We start from the raw sequence: 11162 nt of genomic DNA on the forward strand, positions 1-11162 counted from the left end.
TTATAGACCTATCCAATGCCTTTTGGTACTGTTGACCATCCCCTACTCATTCAAAGGTTGTCTGAAATGGGTTTCGACCAATCGTCTTGCAAGTGGTTTGGGAACTGTCAAACAGGACACAATGTGTGCTTTCTGATGGTTTCAAGTCAAGTTACCTCGGTATTACTAAAGGTGTCCCGCAGTGGTCGATTTTGTGACCTGTCCTCTTTACTATTTACAGTGCATTCGGAAAGTATTCAGACCCCTTGAGTTTTTCCACTTTGTTACGTTACAGCCTTGTTCTAAAATTGGTTAAATACTTTTTTATTCCATCAATCTACACACAATACCCCATAATGACAAAGTGAAAACAGGTTGTATAATTTTTTCCACATTTAGTAAAAATTAAAAACAGATACCTTATTTACACAAGTATTAAGACCCTTTGCTATGAGACTCGAAATTGAGCTCGGGTGCATCCTGTTTCCATTGATCATCCTTGAGATGTTTCTACAGCTTGATTGGCGTCCACCTGTGGTAAATTCAATTGTTTGGACATGATTTGGAAAGGCACACTTGTCTATATAAGGTCCCACAGTTGACAGTCCATGTCAGAGCAAAAACCAAACCATGAGGTCAAAGGAATTGTCCGTAGAGCTCCGAGACAGGATTGTGTCGAGGCACAGATCTGGGGAAGGGTACCAAAAAAATTTTGCAGCATTGAAAGTCATGAATAACAGTGGCCTACATCATTCTTACATGGAAAAAGTTTGGAACCACCAAGACTCTTCCTAGAGCTGGCCGCCCAGCCAAACTGAGCAATCGGGGGAGAAGGGCCTTGGTCAGGGAGTTGATGGTCGCTCTTACAGAGCTCCAGAGTTCCTGTGTGGAGATGGGAGAACCTTCCAGAAGGACAACCATCTCTGCAGCACTCCACCAATCAGTCCTTTATGGTAGAGTGGCCTGATGGAAGCCACTCCTCAGTAAAAGGCACATGACAGCCTGCTTGGAGTTTGCGAGAAGGCACCTAAAGGACTCCAAGATTGAACTCTTTGGCCTGAAAGCGTCACGTCTGGCGGAAACCTGGCACCCCTACGGTGAAGCATGGGGGTGGCAGCATCATGCTGTGGGGGATGTTTTTCAGCGGCAGAGACTGGGAGACTAGTCAGGATTGAGGGAAAGATGAACGGAGCGAAGTACAGCGAGATCCTTGAAGAAAACCTGCTCCACAGCACTCAGGACCTCAGACTGGGGCGAAGGTTCACCTTCCAACAGGACAACAACCCTAAGCACACAGCCAAGACAACGCAGGAGTGGTTTCGGGACTAATATCTGAATGTCTCTGAGTGGCCCAGCCAGAGCCCAGACTTGAACCCCATTGAACATCTCTGGAAAGACCTGAAAATAGCTGTGCAGCGACGCTCCCCATCCAAGGTGATAGAGCTTGAGAGGATCTACAGAGAAGAACGGGAGAAACTCCCCAAATACAGGTGTGCCAGTAAAAAAATTTATACATTTGCTAAAATTTCAAAAAACTGTTTTTGCTTTGTCATTATGGGGTGTAGTTTGATGAGGAAAAATAACGATTTCATCCATTTTAGAATAAGGCTGTAATTTAACAAAATGTGGAAAAAGTCAAGGGGTCTGAATACTTTCCGAATGCACTGTATATATAAATAATTTTAGTCTCATGCAGATGACACTCTTTATGTACGCTATTGCTGACCAGTCTATGTTAGAGCTGCAATCTGATTTTGTTGCCTTGTAGAAAGCCCTTGTTGATTTTAAAATTGGTACTTAATGCGGGAAAAACGAAATATGTTGTTGGTTTACACATTTATGCATTGGATGGTTCTCTCATCGAGCAGGTTCCCACCCATAAATATCTGGGCTTTTTGATTTATAAAAATGTGATGTTTAAAAAAAACATACGGATGAGCTAGTTAAGAACGGGAGATTTTAAAGTAGGCTTCTTTAATAGAAATTGATCATGCCTCTCCCAAAACAGCAGGAAACAGGTTGTACAGTCAACTTTCCTGCCAGTTCTTGATTAATGGTGGCACCATTTATCAGAATGCAGCAGCCACTACTCTAAAACCCTTGGATGCAGTGTACCATAGAGCCCTTCGCTTTATCACAGGTGACAGGTTTAATACTCATCACTGCATCCTTTATCAAAAGGTCGGCTGGACCTCTCTAAATTCCCGTAGATCACTTCATTGCTCCCTTTTGGTTTACAAAGCTCTGCTGTACAAGCTTCCAACATGTCTCACTTTTCTGTTAAAGTAATAAACTAAGAGGCACCAAACCCGCTCAGAGGTTTGGTTAACTCTTGAGGTCCCTCGTGTCTCTACCAACCTAGGTAAATCAGCCTTTAGTTTTAACGCCCCCCATGTTTGGAATTATTTACAATCCTCATTATGTCTTGAATCGATGGTGCCAATAGGGCGGTTTTAGAATGCTGATAAGGAATGAATTCACTGAGGTTTGCGAGTGTTTTGGTTGATTTGTAATAATTTATTTGTGTTGTAATGTATCTTGTAGTTTCTTTTTTTGCTGTTTTATTGAATTATATTGTTGATTTGTGAATTGTTTGTTCTCATTACACCATTGAGAATGAGACACTGGTCTCCATTGGTTTTCCCTGAATAAAGAAAAGTGAAATAAAAAATACAACAGTTATAATTCAAATGGTATCATAAAGCTGTATACAACCTATTCCCGACCGCTCATTAAAGTATGAATGGCGTTTCTAGCTGAAAAGGTGGAAGGCTGGTTACGACTGGAATGTTTCCTGTTGAAGTCTATGGCCATTGAAATGCATTGGGATTTATGCAAATATGGTTGTAGTGTGAAAAGTATAAGTAGTATCTAAAAGCACACTGACCAGTGCCAGTATTTATTCAAGCACACTGACCAGTGCCAGTCTGCACATTTTAAAGTTGTTTTGGTGTTGGTAGCTTTTACAGTTTTAGTGCTAGAGGTTCCAGCGCAACAACAATAATCATAATAATAATAATAATAATAATAATATGAACAGTTTCTAAAGTTGTGCCTCTGCTTTCAGCAAGCACACCTAATTACTTACGTCAGGCTTTTTCAAAGTCTGAGACAGAAAAATATATTCTATTAATTTCTAAAATAAATCCAGTAGTTGCAATTAAACTGTTGGAGAACTACATTTATAAGTGGACACTGTCCTGATTGAAGTAATTAATCCCGAGACCCCAGCAAAAATTGGCTTTTTATTTATCTGACTTTCCAGTACTTATATTTAGCCTCACAATTAAGTGTTTTACCATTTTATTTTCAGGACAGCCAGGTCTACAAGCAGAACACAAAATAATTTGACATAAGTTACATTCATGATTATTATTGACAAATGTCAACAAATTATAAAAAAAGTTTTTCCAAAGCAAAAACCTGATTTAAAAAAAATGAATTTATATGTACAGAAATGTATTCTTTGAGAAATTGTTTGCTCAGTGGGAAATTAATATCGAACTAGTCGGTGACAACTGTTTGGAGTTTGACAGCAACTATGTGAGCTTATTACAGTATTATAGACACTATGTCCTGGGATTTCCTATGATCTTCTATGTAGAAGAACCCCTTACAGTATTATAGACACTATGTCCTGGGATTTCCTATGATCTTCTATGTAGAAGAAACCCTTACAGTATTATAGACACTATGTCCTGGGATTTCCTATGATCTTCTATGTAGAAGAAACCCTTACAGTATTATAGACACTATGTCCTGGGATTTCCTATGATCATCTATGTAGAAGAAACCCTTACAGTATTATAGACACTATGTCCTGGGATTTCCTATGATCTTCTATGTAGAAGAAACCCTTACAGTATTATAGACACTATGTCCTGGGATTTCCTATGATCTATGTAGAAGAAACCCTTACAGTATTATAGACACTATGTCCTGGGATTTCCTATGATCTTCTATGTAGAAGAAACCCTTACAGTATTATAGACACTATGTCCTGGGATTTCCTATGATCTTCTATGTAGAAGAAACCCTTACAGTATTATAGACACTATGTCCTGGGATTTCCTATGATCTTCTATGTAGAAGAAACCCTTACAGTATTATAGACACTATGTCCTGGGATTTCCTATGATCTTCTATGTAGAAGAAACCCTTACAGTATTATAGACACTATGTCCTGGGATTTCCTATGATCTTCTATGTAGAAGAAACCCTTACAGTATTATAGACACTATGTCCTGGGATTTCCTATGATCTATGTAGAAGAAACCCTTACAGTATTATAGACACTATGTCCTGGGATTTCCTATGATCTTCTATGTAGAAGAAACCCTTACAGTATTATAGACACTATGTCCTGGGATTTCCTATGATCTATGTAGAAGAAACCCTTACCTTCTAACGACTCTTGTGTAGCTTGTGAGCGCCATAGAGCAAAACATGTTACTTGTTCATGAGTGTCTCGGCTCTTCATAGATCACTTTTAATAGTTTGTAGCTCAAACCATTCGAACTCTAAACACGTTTTTGTAAAAAGGCCCGGCCCCTGGTCCCTTCTGGATTTGCCCTTGTCTCACCAACACTGCTCTAGCTCAGCATCCATTCATCACACAGACTAATGGTTGGTATCAATGGATGCAGAACAAATAGACAAATCCAATGGTAAAACACAGAAGTATGTGTTGTAAAGGGGTTAGAAGTCCAAAACACACCAGCGTAGGAGATACATCATAGTCTGCACAACTTAATTAACATGCAACGGACCTATTAAAAAGGAAATCATTAAAAGTGCTTTCAGAATATCCAGGTAATTATAATTTAATCTGAAAAAAAAAAGTATTTTGGTTTCTATTACAAAGTATGTCTGGTATTTTTAAAATGCCGCTGCCCCTTTAAGAGCTCTGTTGCGCAGTTTAGCCTAACCATGCTACAAACTGGTTGTATATGAATCATTTTTATGATGCCATGTGCACAATTTTAGGAGTTGAGAAATAAATGTGGTAGCACTGGAAAGCTGGGACACCCCTCTTTTTAAATGTACCCATCAAATCTGCTTTAAATTGTGTGTTTTCCCTGCGATGGTAGATAGAGACAGGCCTAATATTTATTCATTATTAGAGAACAGAATACAGTTTGACTTTCCTTTCACGCCTCCACTGAAACTCTCTGGCGCCCCACACTCTGGCGCCCCTCTGATTTACATAATCCTCTACATTTCTGTGTGGAACATATGACTTCCACTGAGAGAGCACCACTGCCATATCAGTCCGTTAGGCTTAGACATTCATTGAGGTGTAGAGCTCTGTGTGTGATGTTGTTTACCCTGTCTTGTTCCCTCCAGCCCAGCTGAAGATTGACATCTCCCCGGCCCCAGAGAACCCCCACTACTGCTTGACCCCTGACCTCCAGCAGGTCAAGCCCTACCCAGACGGCAGGGTCCGCCCCACCAGGGAGATACTGGAGTTCCCGCCCAGGGACGTCTACGTACCAAACACCACCTACAGGTAATGAAACAATACCACTTACATTACCTAGCTAGCATTAACCAACACCACCTACAGGTAATGAAATAATACCACTTACTATACATTACCTAGCTTGCATTACCCAACACCACCTACAGGTAATGAAACAATACCACTTACAGTACATTCGGAGAGTATTCAGACCCCTCAACTTTTCCCCCACACTTTATGTTAAAGCCTTGTTCTAAAATTGATTTAAAAATATATACAGTGGGGAGAACAAGTATTTGATACACTGCCGATTTTGCAGGTTTTCCTACTTACAAAGCATGTAGAGGTCTGTAATTTTTATCATAGGTACACTTCAACTGTGAGAGACGGAATCTAAAACAAAAATCCAGAGAATCACATTGTATGATTTTTAAGTAATTAATTTGCATTTTATTGCATGACATAAGTATTTGATTAATCAGAAAAGCAGAACTTAATATTTGGTACAGAAACCTTTGTTTGCAATTACAGAGATCATACGTTTCCTGTAGGTCTTGACCAGGTTTGCACACACTGCAGCAGGGATTTTGGCCCACTCCTCCATACAGACCTTCTCCAGATCCTTCAGGTTTCGGGGCTGTCGCTGGGCAATACGGACTTTCAGCTTCCTCCAAAGATTTTCTATTGGGTTCAGGTCTGGAGACTGGCTAGGCCACTCCAGGACCTTGAGATGCTTCTTACGGAGCCACTCCTTAGTTGCCCAGGCTGTGTGTTTCGGGTCGTTGTCATGCTGGAAGACCCAGCCACGACCCATCTTCAATGCTCTTACTGAGGGAAGGAGGTTGTTGGCCAAGATCTCGCGATACATGGCCCCATCCATCCTCCCCTCAATACGGTGCAGTCGTCCTGTCCCCTTTGCAGAAAAGCATCCCCAAAGAATGATGTTTCCACCTCCATGCTTCATGGTTGGGAAGGTGTTCTTGGGTTTGTACTCATCCTTCTTCTTCCTCCAAACACGGCGAGTGGAGTTTAGACCAAAAAGCTCTATTTTTGTCTCATCAGACCACATGACCTTCTCCCATTCCTCCTCTGGATCATCCAGATGGTCATTGGCAAACTTCAGACGGGCCTGGACATGCGCTGGCTTGAGCAGGGGGACCTTGCGTGCGCTGCAGGATTTTAATCCATGACGGCGTAGTGTGTTACTAATGGTTTTCTTTGAGACTGTGGTCCCAGCTCTCTTCAGGTCATTGACCAGGTACTGCCATGTAGTTCTGGGCTGATCCCTCACCTTCCTCATGATCATTGATGCCCCACGAGGTGAGATCTTGCATGGAGCCCCAGACCGAGTGTGATTGACCGTTATCTTGAACTTCTTCCATTTTCTAATAATTGCGCCAACAGTTGTTGCCTTCTCACCAAGCTGCTTGCCTATTGTCCTGTAGCCCATCCCAGCCTTGTGCAGGTCTACAATTTTATCCCTGATGTCCTTACACAGCTCTCTGGTCTTGGCCATTGTGGAGAGGTTGGAGTCTGTTTGATTGAGTGTGTGGACAGGTGTCTTTTATACAGGTAACGAGTTCAAACAGGTGCAGTTAATACAGGTAATGAGTGGAGAACAGGAGGGCTTCTTAAAGAAAAACTAACAGGTCTGTGAGAGCCGGAATTCTTACTGGTTGGTAGGTGATCAAATACTTATGTCATGCAATAAAATGCAAATTAATTACTTAAAAATCATACAATGTGATTTTCTGGATTTTTGTTTTAGATTCCGTCTCTCACAGTTGAAGTTGTACCTATGATAAAAATGTCAGACCTCTACATGCTTTGTAAGTAGGAAAACCTGCAAAATCGGCAGTGTATCAAATACTTGTTCTCCCCACTGTATATATATATCATTAATCTCCACACAATCCCCCATAATGACAAATCTAAAACAGGTTTTTAGAATGTTTTGCAAATGTATAAAAAAACAGAAACCTTATTTACATAAGTATTCAGACCCTTTGCTATGAGACTCGAAATTGAGCTCAGGTACATCCTGTCTCCATTTATCATCCTTGATGTTTCTACAACTTGATTGGAGTCCACCTGTGGTAAATTCAATTGTTTGGATATTATTTTGATTGTGTCAAGTCACAGATCTGGGGAAGGGTACCAAAACATGGGCGGCACACAATTGGCCCAGCGTCGTCCAGGGTAGGGGAGGGAATGGCCGGCAGGGATGTAGCTCAGTTGATAGAGCATGGCGTTTGCAACGCCAGGGTTGTGGGTTCGATTCCCACGGGGGGCCAGTATAAAAAAAATATGTATTCACTAACTGTAAGTCGCTCTGGATAAGAGCGTCTGCTAAATGACTAAAATGTAAATGTAAAAAACATTTCTGCAGCATTGAAGGTCCCCAAGAACACAGTGGCCTCCATCAGTCTTAAATGGAAGAAGTTTGGAACCACCAAGACTCTTCCTAGAGCTGGCTGTCCGGCCAAACTGCGCAAACGGGGGAGAAGGGCCTTGGTCAGGGTGGTGACCAAGAACCTGAAGGTCACTCTGACAGAGCTTCAGAGTTCCTCTGTGGAGATGGGAGAACCTTCCAGAAGGACAACCATCTCTGCAGCACTCCACCAATCAGGCCTTTATGGTAGAGTGGCGAGATGGAAGCCACAGTAAAAGGCACATGACAGCCCGCTTGGAGTTTGCCAAAAGGCACCTAAAGGACTTTCAGACAATGAAACAAGATTCTCTGGTCTGATGAAACCAAGATTGAACTCTTTTGCCGGAATGTCAAGCGTCACGTCTGGAGGAAATCAGGCACCGCTCATCACCTGGCCAATACCATCCCTACGGTGAAGCATGGTGGTGGGAGCAGCATGCTGTGGGGATGTTTTTCAGCGGCAGGGACTGGGAGACTAGTCACGATCGAGGGCAAGATGAACAGAGCAAAGTACAGCGAGATCCTTGATGAAAACCTGCGCAGAGCTCTCAGGACCTCAGACTGGGGCGAAGCTTCACCTTTCAACAGGATAACGACCCTAAGCACACAGCCAAGACAACGCAGGAGTGGCTTCGGAATAAGTCTCTGAATGTCCTTGAGTGGCCCAGCCAGAGCCTGGACTTGAACCCGATCGAACATCTCTGGAGAGACCTGAAAATAGCTGTGCGGCGATGCTCCCCATCCAACCTGACAGAGCTTTAGAGGATCTGCAGAGAAGAATGGGAGAAACTCCCCAAATACAGGTGTGCCAAGCTTGTAGCGTCATACCCAAAAAGACTTGAAGCTGTAATCGCTGCTAAAGGTGCTTCAATAAAGTACTGAGTAAAGGGTCTGAATACTTCTTTTTTTCTATAAATTTGGAACAATTTCTAAAAACCTGTTTTTGCTTTGTCATTATGGGATAGCGTGTGTAGATCAGTAAAAACATTTTTTGAATCAGGCTGTAACGTAACAAAATGTGGAAAAAGTCAAGGGGTCTGAATACTTTCCGAATGCACTGTACATTACTTAGCATTACGCAACACCAGCTATGTGTATTGAAAAACAACTCTGCCAACCAGCAGGCAACGTAACCAACTGTAACACCACTGCAATATAACAAGATGACATGCATGGATATTTATTTAACCTTTATTTTAGCAGGGAAATGCCTCTTTTTCAAGGGAGCCCTGCATGTACACAAGTCATACAAATACAGCATTTACAAATACAATGCAATAAAAACATACAGTATTTACAAGCAATTTAAGAAAAGCCATCACATTCCTCAACATGGAGGTCCTCTATCAACAACATGAACTGCCCTATAGGTAATGGAGCATCAAGATGCAGAGACCTCTGCATTTCATTCCATACACAGGGCGCAAAAACACTGAATGCAAAGTTACATCATTCCGTAGAGTTCAACGGGACTTCTGGAGTTGGCCATCCCTGTGATCAGGTCTGGTGACTCAAAAGTCTGTAGTTTAACAATGAAGTAAGGTACGGCGGAAGTTTGCAAGAGGGCTTACATTTTATAATCCAATACCACCTACAGGGCATTGACATATATTCCTGACAGGTTGATGTCATTCCTAGTCCTCAAGGGGAATGTGACACGCATGAAGTCCTTCCTGTTTTTGAGACTGTGTATTTCCATCTGACTGTTCTGATCACACACACTGGAGCCTGGAGGACACAGAGGAACCAAACAGTCTTTCTCCCTTCCACTCTGTGTCTTGCTTTCATCTGTGTTGTGCTGTAACAGAGCAGTACAACACACAACCTACAGGCCTTCCTGTTGTTATTAAGCTTTCCCCCTAGCCATGGGGCATCAGGTTGAACATGTAACACTCTGTAACATCACCCCATGTCCCGTGTGACTGCCTGATCAACTGACTAACTGCACGCGGCCTTGTTGAGTGACCTCCTGAGCCCTGCTGCTATTTTAGTCAAGGAGAGAGGACTGTTATCAGACGCTGTGTTGACATGGCGAAAGAGAGAGATGGAGTGATAAAGAGATGAAGAGAGGGAGAGAGAGGGCTCTTATCAGCCACTGTGGTGGCATGGAGCGAGACGAGGGAATGAGAGAGAGCGGGATGGAGGGAGGGAGGGGGGAAGCGAGAGAAAAAAGGATAGAAAGAAGGAAAGAATGAGAGGGCCCTTATCAGAGGTTGTGTTGACATGGCCACTTCACCTGCCCTGAGGCCTTGTTTGTCTACTGATAGCAGTCAGGGCCTTCCTAGACTGAGCTCCTGCCAGCTTTAGTAACTCTGCTTTAGTGGCTCTGCAGACTTCCTGGTTAAGGAGATTGATGGAGTACAAATCATAGAGATCACATTACACTTCTAGAGGGGCTATATCATAAACCCTCAAAGTTCCAGAATGGTTTGGTAATGGCAGCCATTTTGGTCAGGGAGAAATCCAAACCATTCTAATTGGAATGAATGATAGTCATAGGTGATGCATTTCCTGCCTTTACTTATGCAGGAAAATAAAAGTAAAATGGGATATATCAGAAATCGTGTAATAGTTATTGTCATATGGTTCGTTCCACGAAAAGTCCCTTTTGCGTCCCTTTGATATTTTACGTAGAACTTATGCACCAATATAGATTTTTTATAAGTGCCCTTTATTGTAGACCACATGGAGAGGTTTGCCAAAGTGCAAAAATTCTGCATTTTCCCCTCTGTCAACCCGAGTCTCTAATAGCAAGCTTTCAACCCACTTACTCCAAAAAAAAATGGTTTCACCGTCATTGTAAAGCCCTAGTTATTTTGTTGCTTTGCAGATCTTCTCCAAGTCATTAAGGTTTCGAGGCTGACGTTTGGCAACTCGAACATTCAGCTCCCTCCACAGATTTTCTATGGGATTAAGGTCTGGAGACTGGCTAGGCCACTCCAGAACCTTAATGTGCTCCTTCTTGAGCCACTCCTTTGTTGCCTTGGCCGTGTGTTTTGGGTCATTGTCATGCTGGAATACCCATCCACGACCCATTTTCAATGCCCTGGCTGAGGGAAGGAGGTTCTTGCCCAAGATTTGACGGTACATGGCCCCGTCCATCGTCCCTTTGATGCAGTGAAGTTGTCCTGTCCCCTTAGCAGAAAAACACCCCCAAAGCATAATGTTTCCACCTCCATGTTTGACGGTGGGGATGGTGTTCTTGGGGTCATAGGCATCATTCCTCCTCCTCCAAACACGGCGAGTTGAGTTGATGCCAAAGAGCTCGATTTTGGTCTCATCTGACCACAA

At 42.5% G+C, this 11162-nt stretch overlaps 1 protein-coding gene across 1 annotated transcript in view; it reads left to right on the top strand.

The window, feature by feature from the left end:
* Positions 1–11162, top strand: part of LOC311149161 (dedicator of cytokinesis protein 7-like) — a gene marked incomplete at its 3' end in the record, with an annotated part of 94659 nt that overhangs the window by 35997 nt on the left and 47500 nt on the right. Inside the window, exon 13 of the mRNA XM_084186246.1 lies at positions 5326–5488. Within this exon, the coding sequence (XP_084042372.1) occupies positions 5326–5488 (163 nt within the window). The remainder of the gene's footprint in view (positions 1–5325; positions 5489–11162) is intronic.

This window comes from Coregonus lavaretus (genome assembly GCF_964263955.1).
Source record: "Coregonus lavaretus genome assembly, chromosome: 21".
Classification (NCBI taxonomy): domain Eukaryota; kingdom Metazoa; phylum Chordata; class Actinopteri; order Salmoniformes; family Salmonidae; genus Coregonus; species Coregonus lavaretus.